This window comes from Manacus vitellinus, unplaced genomic scaffold (genome assembly GCF_001715985.3).
Source record: "Manacus vitellinus isolate BGI_N305 unplaced genomic scaffold, ASM171598v3 scaffold_8_pilon, whole genome shotgun sequence".
Taxonomy (NCBI): Eukaryota; Metazoa; Chordata; class Aves; order Passeriformes; family Pipridae; genus Manacus; species Manacus vitellinus.
Genome location: NW_021940864.1, coordinates 10301345 through 10316842, shown reverse-complemented (window position 1 = coordinate 10316842; position 15498 = coordinate 10301345). Strand labels below are relative to the sequence as shown.

Genomic DNA, 15498 nt, shown 5'->3' with positions numbered 1-15498 from the left:
ACAGTGCCCAGATACAAAAACTGCAAATGAAACTCCTCTGATTTCTGCTAGTGCTTAGGAAAAATAAACAATACACAACCCAACCTGACAGCATCACTGAACAAAATATACAAAAACTGTTATTTCAAGGCATATGCCTCCACAGGGAAGAAACTAAAAATTGGAACAGTTTTTTTTTTTTCTAAGGTATTAAAAATGGAAAATATGTCTTTCCACAGACCCAGACAGTGGTTTTAAGCCTGGCTTTATGTAACATCAGCCTCTCTGAAAGATCTGTCTGTAGACATATTCCCTATTAATTAGCAATTTAGTGGCCATCTGTGAAAAGGGATAAGCAAATATGTTTCGATTCTTTTAAAATGAAACTGAGGAGTTAATTGCTTTACTTCCCATAGTAACACTCATCCTTCTCTCCATATATACACATACACTCAATAAACAAAGTGAGGCAAAACCATGCAGGTCAGTTCACAGATGTGAAGACAGTTTACTTTGCAAAACTATAATTTACCATATGCTCAGAAAAAGCTGCTACATAGTAATATGAAGTATAAGCCTCCACAGAAAAGAAATCCTTAAAAGTACCCACTGGATACTTCATCTCTATTTTAAAATAATTTGTTCTTCCCAAACAGATGTGCATTATTTGAGGTCCATCATCAAGGGCATTTTTCACCTACCTATGTTCCCCTCTGGTGGAGCTGAGCAACAGACCACACATCCCCATGGTTATGAGTATGCCACAGTCCCTCACGAATCTAATTAGGGGTTGCACCTTCCCATCTCAAAATTACCAACAGTAAAACACTTTCTCCCTGAAAACTGCAGCCACAATGAGGTCAGTAGGACAGAGTGTGCAGTCATTATATTTGAGAGCACAAGAACATCTCCCTGCAGAAGGTGGCCCTGAAGCAGAGACCAGGGTTGCTGAGATAAAGCCATGCTTTCTTATACTCTGCCCAAAGTGTAAACCCAACCAAGAGAGTCAGCCCCCCAGGCTCAGTACCCACATACAGCTCAATCATCCCTTCCTGGGGGCTGTGCACCACTAACATGACATAACCACACTTCCTTCTACAAGCTACATACATTAAACTTTTTACTAGGTCAAAATTTGCACTCTAGTCAGTCAAAATTCCCAAGACAGCTTCACTAACATATCACTAAAATTTTATTTAAGAGTTATCTGGATTTATTATTTACCATAATGAAAGATTGAATAAAAAAAAATGGAAGTGGTCTTACCTACTTTTTTAAACAGTTACCTGACATCACAGCAAAGTACTATTACTAGTGGCCAATGGGTCTACAAAGAGTTAATGTAACACAAATGTATTTCTGCCACAGGATCAGCTTTACAGGCGGTGTCAGCAGCGAACAGAAGGGGATATATCAGTGGCTGAGCAGCAAAGAAACCCACATTTTGTCTTATATTAATTCCATCTCTCTGTGCATAAGCATACTAAACATACATGGAAGGACACTGTTATGAACTGCTTATGCTTTGAAATAACTCTAATATTCTGAGCCCTTCTGACACAAACATCCTGTTTGGGTGTCACCACAGTCCTCTGCTGACTGTACCAACAGCCTTTCAGATAGTTTGCTAGTGGATAAGACAGAAATGCATCTCTTAAAATCACTTGTTTACACAGTAACACCTCTCTGAAAACAGAGGCTCAACAAACAAGACTCCAAGATCAAAGAAAAAAGTATCATTGCTATTCACAACTTTCCTCTTCAGAAATTATTCAAGATACTCAGCCAGTAAACCAAAACAAAACTATAACCCAAGTTTGCTAGAAGCAAGGACCTGAAAGCCTTGCAAAGTCACACATGTTCACCTCCATCTCCATTTCAAGAAAACCCGTCTTATTAAAAATTTCCATCCTTTTTAAAGTAAAATTTTGCTGGAATCACTTAGAAATATTAATGTTGACTGTTATACTACTTTTTTTTTTTTTTTGATGACGCTGTAGTGGGAGTTTTGGAATCTCAAAACCAGTCTTGTTAACATATTGTCTTACTCAACCAAATAAAAATGGTAACATCCTCACAGAAAGTGATAGTGTTGTTTCCATTTCATACAAAAAAAATTTGTAAAATTCCTTTACTTATTTCATAGGACCATTTCAATACACAGGCATGCATTTTTGCCCAGACTATAGCTAGACATGTCAAAACCAAGATAAACTCACACAGTTCTTAAAGACTTATCCTCTAGCAGGGAAGAAGTTAATGGAGTAATATGTTGTGGTTGGACTTTAGCAAATCCCACCTATTTACAACTGAACTTTTAGACAGTCAAACACTTGGCTCTCTCTGCATCCTTCATGGAATGAAAATGCTATTCCCTCTGCTAATAAAAGATAGGAGTACCTCTTGAGAATGCATCATTAGATAGGAGCTAAAATAAAAACAGTGTTAATGGTAAAGTATGAATGAGAAATTATATACTCTTTCCTTTTATTAGTGGGCAGTAACACATTATCAGAATTGATTTGATATTGCTTATTTCTGATGCTTTGAGCATCCACAGCCCCTATTCATCCCATGCACAAATCTACATGATCTGACATCTGCAAAATGAGGACCATGGAACACGTAGCCACCAACTGTGTTATAAGTGAGTAGCTCAGATCATAACAAACATGTTACTTGGTCATGAACAAATATGAATTTTTCTGAGTGATGTACAAGAGCTTTACCCAAGAAACTTCTTTTCCGTCTCCCCAGATACACTTGCTTTGCACCTTTGTACCCAGATCAGACTAGATCAGATTAAATTCTTATAAAATCACCCTAGTTCAAGTTTGGATCAATGTTTGGGAGCTTAATTCTACACAATAAGGTCATTTTAACATAAAATTTTATAGCGGAAGAATGTCTATCAACAGCTAAGCTCTAAATAACTGCAAACAAACCTGTTTTGTTCCTCCCATCTAGAGGAGTGATCACAGCTCAAAACTTCAGCATGTTGAAAGCAATCAAGGCCCCATAAAACCCAGAGAAATAAACTCAAAGATTGGATCACTTAGTTGCCATTCCTGCAAACACATATTGTGAATAGTCCTAATGGTTTCCATGTAGTTGTCCACATGATAAAGGTGTTTAGATACACGGACAGTTACAGGGTTAGAAATGTAAGAAGTAATGTAAGAATGTACAGAAGTCCAAATACAAACAAAATTGTTTCCCTCAAATGTGACTGGATTAATGAAATTTAAAATTACCAGAACAAAATTAAAGTTAATTTGAGAATTCAAAGCAAATATCTATGAACATTAATTATGCATAAATTCAGTTTCTTTCTGCAACATTGTCATATGAAGAGTTTGGAACACGTATAACTCCAAAATACTCCCAGGTATATTTCTGACTTTATGAAGGCTATGTTCGTTCAGTATTCATAGTACTAAATAACAATACTGAATAACACTTGTTATTCTTGTTCTAGCTAGTGTTATGGTCATAACCCAATGAACAATAAACCAAAGATCAGGATATTTCCTGCTAAACTGGTACCTTCATCAGGAAATACATTTAGAAGCCTGTTTTGTGCTACACTGCTACATTGTCTAATGCACCTTCTCATAAGCAAACTGCACAATTTTATCCAGGTTTTATACCTATTTTCCTTCTGCTATGGGGGTGTTCTATTAGGATGATGAGACTCTAGGCACTGGAAAAATTAAACAAAATTAACAATTTTCATAGTTAAAATATCCCAATCCCTATGCAATCAAGGATGCTTGTCTTTATACTTCTTCTCACTAACCTTCAGCCTGCTTAACACTCACACATAATCTCAGTACTTGACTTCAGTGTTGCTGTAAAATGACACATCGCAATGAAAGGTTCATATTTCTACAACAGTACTGTGCTGCTAATTGAGTTTCATTATATTTTTGGGTTTCATTTGCTGCATAGCAAGGATTGACTTTCTCCTCCTCTGGAAGCAATATTACCATACAGAAGCTTGTGTCTTTCTCCATATAATTATAATCTCTTCCATGGACAAAGTACATTTTTTTTTTCCTTATTTTGGTTCCAATTCCACCCTTATCTAGAAAAATATGACCTAGTTTAGCAGTGGTCACCATATGGTACCTAACTCCAAGTAGCTCTCAAGGCACTTTGAGTGCATATCTCCACTGAAATGACAATATGGCCAAAAGCTGGACAGCTTGGCAATATGTATCCATTCTAACAAGGAAATGTGAGCCAGAGGTGCCTAAGGACAGCATCATCCCAGTTGCTTTAGGATCTGTCTGTATGCTCAGCTCACAGAGGAGTTTGTGGTTTCTAGAGAGCCCTTGTTCTCTCTCCCCGACAAGATGATGTTCCCTGACCTCCTCCCACGCACCAACCCATTTATCCAATATATACAGCTCTCAGACATACGAAGATTTTGCCACACGGCAAATTTAGGCACAAAGGTTGGTGCATTAATTTTTAACAGTTCAGGCTTTAAAGATTTTATGGTTTACTTAGAAGAGAATACTGAAAGGATGTGGACAGAATATTCCTTCCAAAATGACTGAATTTTGATAGTCACAACAACACTCCTACTTGTGATTTAAAACTAACTAGTAAGAGTGTAATACCTATATTGCCACCAAAAATATTTTTAACTGCATAATATTTGACACGATTCCAGATGTTCTCAAGAAATCAGTATTCATGATATGCAGCTATTTTGCATTGTGTGTGTGAGAGAGAGAATCTCTAATACTCACAGCCAATCATCATCATAGCAACAGCAAAGATCTTCTCCCCATCCGTAGTCGGAGCGATGTTCCCAAATCCAACACTGGTGAGGCTGGTCATTGTAAAATACAACGAGGAGATGTAGACCGAATCTTTGCTTGGTCCGCCTTCCCATTTCCCAAAGCCTGACGTGTTAAAGCGGTAAGGAGTTCCTATGGACGCCCCCAGCTGATACAGCCAGCTCTCAGTTCGGATGGTGTTCGTATCCTCATCGATAACTTCATAGTCTCCTATGCTGTACCAGATGCAGGCCAGCCAATGTGCAGCAAGACCAAACACACACACCAGCAGAACCAAGACTGCTGCTCCATACTCAATGTAGTGGTCCAACTTCCGAGCTACACGACCCAGCCGAAGCAGCCTGACCACTTTAAGTGAACTGAAGAGGCTACTGATGCCCTAGAAGGATAAAGCACAGTGACCATTAGAATCTAATATGAAAGCAACAATATTCATAACTGCAGTTTCCAAAGACACAAGGTGATCCATAATGAACAGCTGGTCACCAGGTAACACCTGAAAAGAGAGACTGAGAAATACAAGAAGGCTATTGACCCTTTCCAGGGATGTATATATGCACTCGTCTTCATCCACTAACATTCTATGAGTTTCGCTCTAAACTCCCTTTTCAGATTATTTGAATAGGTCTACAGATACATTTGTAAAAACTGCAAATCACAGGTTATCTTTTGCACATCCAGTTGTGCATTCCTATGCAGCACGTCAGATATAAAACACAGATTAAAATATGTAGCTCAGACATACCAGAAAGATAAATAAGGAGGGCCAAAAAATACTGCAAGTACCTGGAGATTTGTAATTTTTCAGTGTAACAATGTATATCCTACAACTTCACTTTCCTGTAAGAATTCATGCTCTGAAAATCAGTCCTCTGACATTTCTCACATGGACTACACAAAGTTTAACTATTTCAAATATCTCAATAATCTCCAAATCATATCCTTTTTCTGGCAGCTTTGGTATCAATGCAGCAGTTCTGTGCTAATAATAATATGTCTCCCATAAAACAGAATTAAGCCATTTTGTATTATTAACTTTTATACAGATTTGCACAAGAAGTTAAATAAAAAAATTTAAAGCCATTTGGGGCACAAGAAGCATCTGAAGAGCCTTTCATAAAAATCCTTTTTTTTTTTTCTTACTTCCTCTTACCAATACTGTTTCATACATAGAAGTCTGATTAAAATTTAAGCAGACTGGTTTAATGAGTATTTCTGGAAATGCATAATTGCATACTTCAGGTCACCAGCTTTTACTGGAAGTTTGTTTATTCCTGCATAAATACAACTGCCTCAGTATCTTAGGCTGTTTCAATGCACTAGAAGAGATGTTTTATTAAATAATTACATAAAGCATATTGACTCATGTTCCCCAGGACTGTAGCAATATATTTCCCCTTTATTTCATGAATTTGTCATGATTACATTCACTTATTTTCAGACAGATGTAATTTGTTACCTGGGAACACACTATCAATTCTATTAAGTATCTGGACAAGATGTAACACAACCAGGAGAGGGAAGTAAAAAAGAGAGAAAGAAAAGAAAAAAAAGAGCAAAAAGCACTCTTCCTTTAAATCAGATATTTGCAGAGATCCAGACAAGAGCAAGTGAACTATTCTTTTCATGACTATCTATGCCAAACTTTTCAAGTCAGTGATGCAAAAATTCCTACACAAAGTAAGTTAATTTCCATTTCGCATTCATTCCATACGCAGCTTTGTTTTGTAAACGTTGGAGCAAAGTCTCTGTGCCAGTTCAGAGAATACAACACAAAGGCTTTAATTTCGAGGTGAGGGAAAGTGGGTATTTCTGAACACTCAGTATGGAGAGGAAAAGCAAAGGGGAAAATACAAAAATTATAAATTATAACCATATTTTAGAATCGAATATGCAAGTCCCTGAGTCACAAGCACATATAGTACCTACATTCTAAACATTTTGGCATTACAACACAGCCTTCTGGCTTTTTTGCTTAAGACCAATGCCCATTTCTCCTTTACCTTTTTACAAACTTCAACAGTAAAACAGTAATTTTTTTATATTTTGAGAAGTCTCCAGCAATGGTCAGCTATTAGCTTCAGTCTCAAAACCAAGCTTTTTAATCACACAGTGCTTCAAAGTTTCAGGCAAGGGAAGGAACTTCTCTATCCCAACATTTGAAAAACTAATTTTATTTTTGTTCAGAAATAGTGGTGCAAAACCTGTTCTTCAACTAAAACTCATCATTGTGATTAAAAAAAAAAATGCTGTTTTTCAGTGAGAGTCCTACTAAAGTCAAAAACTTATAATGATTCAGGAAGGACTTAAGAGTTTAGAATTAGGCTAATTCTCAATTAAAAAAAAAAACCAAAAAAACCCCAAAAAACCCCAACCAACCAAACAAACCCAACCAACCACAAAAATGTTGAGGAGTTGAAATACCTGGGGAAAGGGGAAAAAAAAATCACGGAAGGGGAGTTTAAGAAATTGGATATAAAAAGTGGAAATACAAAATAAAATATGCAAAATTAGATTTAAAACATTCAAGGTAAACTACTTTGTTTCCAAGGTACTCTTATCCTAATTTCCCTTGTGAAATTTACTAAAAAAAATTTTGTTGAAAATACTTAAAATGGGATTGAACTGAGTCATTTGGGAGAAAGTGATTCTACCAAATTCTGACCAGAGAGATAGAGAGAATTAGGCTTTTTGTACAAAAAGAACTTGCATATTTGCAGAAAATATATACTTGATTTGGTTGCACTGAAAGTTGCAATTAATATTCACATTATTCATAATACTTCACCTGACTGCATTGCCAATAAGATTGTAAAAGTTCAGAAAAAGCTACATTAAAAAAATAATTTACTTTTATTTCAGCATTAACAGTACTTTCACTTTTATTTCCTTGGAGGAAAGGATTTGTCTATTCTAAATGGATCAATACCAAGATCAAGAAATGCCCAGGGATACGATTGTTCATATAACTCTCTTAAAAATTTCTAAGTGACAGAATTTCAAATGGGTATGAACAACAGAAACTTAACAGACTGTTTCATAGATGATAAAGTAGAAAAAAACCAGATCATTCTCCAAGACTTTAAAACAGTACTTTTTAACACTAGATTTACCAAGTTATATTTTAATACTCACTGGAATAGATCTGCTGTATTCAAAATGGACAATTTTAGATTACTACTCTCCAGAATAAAACTGCACTTTCAGATTGCTGTCCATCTTAATGCTCTTATCAGTGCAGATTATTTTTATGCTTTTATCATAGAGATGGCTCCACAATGTCACGCAAGGGAGCCTGAACTCAATTTACTTTTCTTGGTGTGTCCCACCCTCTTAGCTCTGCTGCTCCTATCAGCTTTGAGAGGTAGATGAAAAGACACCCAGCTCTCCTTCTTCCCAAAAGACATAGATGAACCTCAGTTCATAAAGAGTTAGAAATTGCACTACAGGTCCCAAACAGGCACCCCCAGATGCTCTGTTCTAAAGGACCACCATAAGGAATGTCTACTTGGCAGTCAAGGAAAGGACAGGACTATGGAACATCCCATGAAGATCTACCTGTGCCTGATTTACTCTGACACAGTTGCAACTATTAGTACTGTATCCAACAGAAACTTTCCCTTGAGGCTATGCAAAAGCTAAGAAATCTGTTATATGGCCAGAGTAGACACACAGTCCATTTGTATTGTATTTTGTTACAGAGAGAACCTATTTAAATATGCGGCATTTAGCAAAGTATTCAGAAAACGCTAAATTTCACACACAAATATATTTCAAATTGTATGAAGTTCAACTGAACGACACTAAAAAAATTCTACTGCTGATACCTTCATGGAAATGTAGATAAATATTTCATAGGTTGGCAGGTTTACTTTCACTGCCAGTGACGGCTGATGCATAAAAATGGAAGACTGGGTAGCGAGTCCCTCCAAACCAAAGGGCAAACTCAAAGCACTGAGACATGGAAGAAATAACTCTCTAGTCATTGACTGAGCAAATTTGAATGCCAAAAGCCCTCAAAATAATAAACACAACCACTCTGCCTCCACTCCTCCTACTCAATCTTTGCAGAGTGGAACTGCATCCCAAACACAACAGAAAAACAAACCAGTCTCAGTCCTAGAGGAAAGCAGGACCCGCATTTTACATTCAAAGAGAATGCTTCATAATTTTGTCCATGAAATACTGCCAAAAGTAAATTTCCATGTATAATTTGTCATTAATTAGACCTACTCATTACAGACCGTGCACATTTACACAGGTTTTCTTCTGTATCTCCTGGTTTTCTGCAAGATCCGATCTACTATCAGTGCACCCCTTGTCTTACACTGGTATATCAGCCATGTAAGTAATCTTCTTTCCAAACATGGGATCCAGGATATCCATATTTTGGCTCTAGCTCTGTATCAGACAACATAAGATTTGTGCCATTACTTCCATATCCAGAAAAAGAGATAGAGACACTGTGAAGTGTTTTTAAAAGAAGGGCTGTAAGGAGAGTAATTATTGTTACTTCTGTCATTATGGTCCCCAAGAACAGTAACAGTGGATACTACAGTATTTGCTGTGCAAATAAAAACCAGTTGCTGCTGTTCATTTGCCATGCAAAATTAAATTAAGCTCCATTAATCGAATAATAAAATTTCACCTAGAAAAAACAAAATATAAACTGTTTAAAGAACAGCAATAAAAACTAAGTGCAGCCCACCTCCCCCAACAAAAATAAAAAACAAGGAATAATTCATTTTCCCTTCCAAACAAGATGTAGGATGAACAACTTTAGAAAAGAACTAAAATGCAATGTTCACCTCCTACAGCTGCAGTAACACTAGTACTTTAGTAAAAGATTCAATCTGCATGACAGTATTTACTTTTTAGGCCATTATTCACTTTCTACATGCATGGAAAGAAAATGCACTTAACCCAAGCATTAAGATTTTTTTTTTTCTAGGCTCAAAGGAAGGATAATTTACTTCCTACTTACTATCTATTTTTAAACAGAGAAATATTCAATATTGGCACAAATCTTTCCTAAGTTTTTCAGCACTTTCCTCTCATATGAAACTGCTAAAGTTCAGGCTTCATCTTAATTAAAGGGAGATGCAGGAGACTAAAAGCTAACCATTAAAAGAGAGAGAATGAAACAGACCCAAAAAAATAAATTATTTATTCCAAAAAGGGAGGCAGTGAACCAAATTTATCACTACCGTAAGTGAGGCAATAGCCATGAAAAGTACTACCTTCTTTCTTGACATCTGATGCTGAAGTCAGCCATGCCACAGCCCAGCTCTGCCTATCTGCAGTAACATGGCAGCCCTGTCAGGCCATTATTAGGACTTCTCGTTTCTGTCATTTGCCTCTTCTGATTTTCTTAATTAGGTCTGAGAATATGACCTTTCCTACAGACTGCCACATTTAGCAACCAAGAGATGAGATAACGTTATGCGCACAGGTTAAAATCAATATCTCGGCCCTCTGGATAGTGCTGTGGTTTTCAGCACTGAAGAAAACAGATCTCCAGATCTTATTTTAGTCAGACATCTGCAAGCTTGGTTAGAATTGAGGGAGAAACAGCAATAATTGAGAAGAGATGGGAAGGTTGGTTTTTCATTTGTAAAACTATGGCCATGCTTGCCTTACGTGCATATGTGCACACTCAGAAAAACAACAGAACCAGGAAACAAACTCTTTTTTTTTTTCTTTTGAGAAGAAGAACAAGAATAAAGATAACACATAAGTAATCTAAAGAAATCCCACTTTCCACAGTAGTAAATAAAAAACTAACCCCGGTAGACAGCAATCTACTTTCCAATGCTTCTGATTGAGGCGCTGGAGCAGGTCCAGAGAAGAGCAACAAGGCTGGTGAAGGGACTTGAGCACAAGTCCCATGAGGAGAGGCTGAGGGAGCTGAGGTTGTTCAGCCTGGAGAAGAGGAGGTTCAGGGGAGACCTCATCACTCTCTACAACAACCTGAAAAAGGAGGTTGTAGCCAGGTGGGGGTTGGTCTCTTCTCCCAGGCAGCTATCAGCAAGACAAGATGGCATGGTCTTAAGCTGTGCCAGGGGAGGTTTAGGTTGGATATTAGGAAGAAATTCTTTACAGAGAGGGTAATCAGGGATTGGAATGGGTTGCCCAGGGAGGTGGTGGATTCTCTGTCCCTGGAGGTTTTTAAGATGAGACTGGATGTGGCACTCACTGCCATGGTCTGGGAACCACGGCGGTAGTGGATCAAGGGTTGGACTTGATGATCTCAGAGGTCACTTCCAACCCAACTGATTCTATGATTCTACGATTCAAAGAAGCCATCAGTTCCAGAAGCTTTTTATTCATCTCAAAGAGGCAAAACACCCAAATAAGATTTAGTGTTACTGGCATCTAATATCACTCCACCTTTCCAATTCCGACCCCATCCCTAATATGAAAAAGACTACAGAGCAACCACTTATAAATACAAACACAAATAAACACCCTTTGTCAACTCATCTGACTTTCTGCCTCAGATCAACACAAGTATGCTGAATGTGGGGAAAAGAACAGAGTAACTAATCCCCGTGTCTGAGACATTCTTCCCTTTATATGCAGTGTAAAGCTCACTCTAACAGCAACTTTTTGAAATAATTCATAATCTAATATATTCAATTATCTCTCCTTCTTGGACAAAGGCTATCACCATACATTTATCACTGAAAATGTAATTCAGCATTTTAATTCTTTTAGCCTTATACAGATTGAATAGCTTATGTAGATTACTATTCTCTCTTTAACAGAATGATAAATCATGTCATCCCTTTCAAAGCTATGAAGAAGTAGTCCTGAAATCCAATAACACCCTTACTTATCTGTGACTTAGCAAAAAGACTAATCTGAACATCAGGAGTGCAGAAAAAGAGGAGTTAATTGGCATCTTAACAGCCACAGCAGAACCTACAGAATAGGTGAAGAGCAGGCAGGGACACAGCAACACATCCTACTCTGGTATTCTCTTCTGTGAGGGCCTATGTATCAGCAGACAGAGTAGATGTCTCTGAGCCACCAAGGTGCATGAACTAGGGAAGGCAGAAGAATTTAAATATACTCAACACCTTAAGCAGGCTTATAGCAAAAGAGAGAATTTAACCCTGAATGGCTTAAAAGGCATAAGAGCTCTGTAGCACCTATATACAACACCAATACAATTTGGGAAACCAAGGATTTGGGGGGAAAAGACAGCCTACCCCTTCGCAGGGTAGCATAAAGAAAGCAGCTCATTGGTAGCATAGAGGTTAGGTTTTTAAGGAGGGAAGTTAAGAGAAATCCATATTTGACTGGGAAAAAATTGGGGCATAGGAAGATGTAGAACAAAGCAGACAAAGAAAAGAGACACCCTCCACCGAATCCTCAAGAGACTGAAAAGCAAGTGCTTCTTTGCCTACCTGGTTTGTATCCTGGCTGTCCACTGCACCCAGGGATCCGCTTTACTTCATTTGCATTTCCCCAAATACTCCTTCCACCTACCTGTTTGTTAAGGAATTACTCCTGCTTGGCATAGCCCCCTGGGGCCATGCTGCAGTACAGAGGCACTTTCAGAAGTCAGACAAGCAGCCCCCCTTCTCCACCACCACCTTTCCTTTCCATGGTACTCCCTTTCTTCCACAGTTCAAGGCCCCCAAGCTCCTTATGAAGCTCCAAACACTAGTCACACCAACACCCCTCCTAGCTATTCTCCAAGGGTCTCTGGCAGGTTACAGGCCATAGCACACACCTTCCATGGGTTTTGTCCTATTTCTCAGGGGCCTCTCACAAAGGGACACCCAATCAAGTGGAGCTTCTTCATCACCACACTCCCAATCCAAGGCCCATGTTCCAGCCCTCCCATTGCCTCCCCTCCCGGTACAGTAACCCAACTGCTTGATTCTTCCCCAGAAGCCCCAGTAAGGAGTCACTCCCTCCACAGGGTCTCACTAACCCCTTCTCATCTTTTTTATCTCACCCTAGAACCACAGTTTGCCAACATTTCTGCTATGACTGGATCATATACGAGACACAGCTGCTTTGTTATAGACATTACACAGAAAGTAGATTATAACTACTTTATAATTATAATTAGCCATAGAAAAAAATATTCATTCATTACTAGATTTATCAATAGGCTCACACGCAAAATACAGTATTGCCTAATTGGACATATCCAAATAAGAGCAATGAACTACTGTTGCAAAGGGATTTCACATTACTCAGCTGTTTACAGTTTAAAAATACCTCAAAAAATTATATTTTCCAGTTTGCAAAATTCATCTAGCTCAAAATCTTTCTTTATGGGTCCCTGTTTATTCCATAAAACTGCAAATACAATAATTTATTTCCTTGCCCTTTATTGCATGCAATGGTAAAAAAAAAGTCTAGGAATGTTGCATGCTTTCCAGTGTAGCTAATTCAGTAATTCCTAGATAGCTAATTTGTATTAGCATGAGAGATTATTCCACTAATAAGGTTTAAATTAATCTATTGCAAAAGTACTGCCTCAGAGAGTTGCCAACAATTTGACCAGCAACACATTCATTTTTTCCCTCTCTCGAATCACTATTTACTTTCCAGCTACACCACGCTTACTTGGCACTAAATAGCTTAATTTACTTCTATTACATCTGTATTATGGTTTTTTTCTGGAACTTTCTCTATCATCATAAATGTTGTCCTTTCAAAGCTGTGTATCTTCTTCGCCTGCATGCTAGCTTCTCTCTTATTCATTCACTTAAGTGAACATTAGATCATTTATATCGAATACATCTTTCCTGATGACCTTTGGCTGTGCATTTATTTCTCTTCTACCTCAACTAATAGACTGATATATGGTTCTCAATTTGGCATCAGCTAACAATTGATCATAGTGTTCTGTTCAAATACACATAGCAGTTACTACTAAAAACTCCCCATTTCAGAGATTTATATGGTGGTGACATGACTGGATTCCACTTGTACCATGAGATTTCACAACAACTGCATCACATGTAATAAGTCAAATTTTTTCCAATATAAATTACATCTTATGGTATTATGGCCGAAAACCACAGTATAAAATTGCTCAAGCTGACACTGCAAAAGTATGCTTTGGAATTCAAAGCCTTAAATTGCACTGTTCTTGGAAAAAATTGTGGAATTTTCTTTAAGCCTGGTCTTTGTTAAATTTACTGATTGATGTCTGAACACAAAAAGATAACATTATCCCCCAAAGTATGTGGTATTTCCTTAAGTGAGGAATAATACTAATTACTGTAAAGGATTACTGACAAATGTTACTGAGATCATTCAAATTTGAAAGAGACTAACACCACATGTTTTTAAGCGCTGTGTAAATTTTAGACCAATATTTTCTTTTCTTACTCAAACTAAATTACAGCATGATGTATTGTCTTAACAATAGAAAGTTGAAGCCTAGCATTAAATTGATTCATCAATCAGGGGTATATTTTCTTCTCTTGAAGTTCTATGGCAGGTCAAGAAAGTAATTAGTATTTAACTACATAATTAGCTTCCCATATATAAAAGCCAGGAGAAACATTTATAACTTTTCTTTCATTTGGATTAACAATAGAAATTTCTCTACAGCTATTCATTTCTTTATTTGTTGAATTCTGTTCATGTCTGAATATAAGATGCTGTACTGCCTCTTTGAGCACAGAACTCGAGATGAGAAGCTTCATACAGTCTCATACTTAATTATATGCCCATGAACAAAGACATTAATGTTTTTTCTTTCCTCTTCCATCTGTAGAATGTGGCTATTCATACTTAAGTGCCTCTTGAATTAATTGTAGTTATTAATAGTTGTATTGATCAATAGTTAATGAATTCAAATAATTTGAGGACAAAAATATTCTCAACCATGCAGAGAGGAAACTGGATTTCAATTATATTGAAAAATGTAAATTGAAAATATACTAATGTTCCAAACTGCAACAAACCCAAAGAATTTTGAAATTGCCTGAAAAACACAGAAGTCACACAATTTTGTTTCAAGAAAATATTTTCTTATATATCTTATATTGTAATAATAAGTAAATTGCAAAATAAAAAGTTACTTCAAAATAGAAAAAATCCAATAACAGAATTTTTTTCAATTGAGTATCTGCTTGCCAAAAATATTGATCAACTCTAGTTTCATCTATTATAATTATTCTTATATTAGTGGATCATTTTAAAGATGATAACAATGGTTTCATCATTAATCTATCAAGAGTTAAGTGATGGGACAGTCCCAAAATTGTCCAGAGCCAAAAAAAGCCTCAGTACCCTATTATACAGTTTCTTACTTCTTCATTGCTCCACGTCCTGTGTCCCTTGCAAAGCAATTAGTCTCCATCACAGTAATTACAGCATTCTTAAAAACAAATTGACTTGTCAAGTTAGTTCCTCCATGACATCCTCGGTGACTTCAGTGTCAGTTTTTTTAACAGAGAATGACAGCAGAGAGGAAAACAAGTGAGGTTCCACCTGCCCCAGTTCCCCTTCACTATGGGGACTGCAGCAAAGCCAGGATTCTATTTTGTGCTGTTTAAAATCATATATGGAAAACATCAAAACAGGAAAACAGCAATTCAATTTCTTCATCTCATTTTATCACCACTGTTAACACTGGGTATAATTTAATCTCTGGCAATTTTTTCAAGAGTATTCACACTAGGACTTTTTAAAAAATATCTGCAGCAGCTATGGGCACCTACTAACTTCA

At 37.1% G+C, this 15498-nt stretch overlaps 1 protein-coding gene across 1 annotated transcript in view; it reads right to left on the bottom strand.

The window, feature by feature from the left end:
• Positions 1-15498, bottom strand: part of KCNH1 (potassium voltage-gated channel subfamily H member 1) — a 173589-nt gene that overhangs the window by 123118 nt on the left and 34973 nt on the right. The window contains exon 7 of the mRNA XM_029965099.1: positions 4740-5169. Within this exon, the coding sequence (XP_029820959.1) occupies positions 4740-5169 (430 nt within the window). The remainder of the gene's footprint in view (positions 1-4739; positions 5170-15498) is intronic.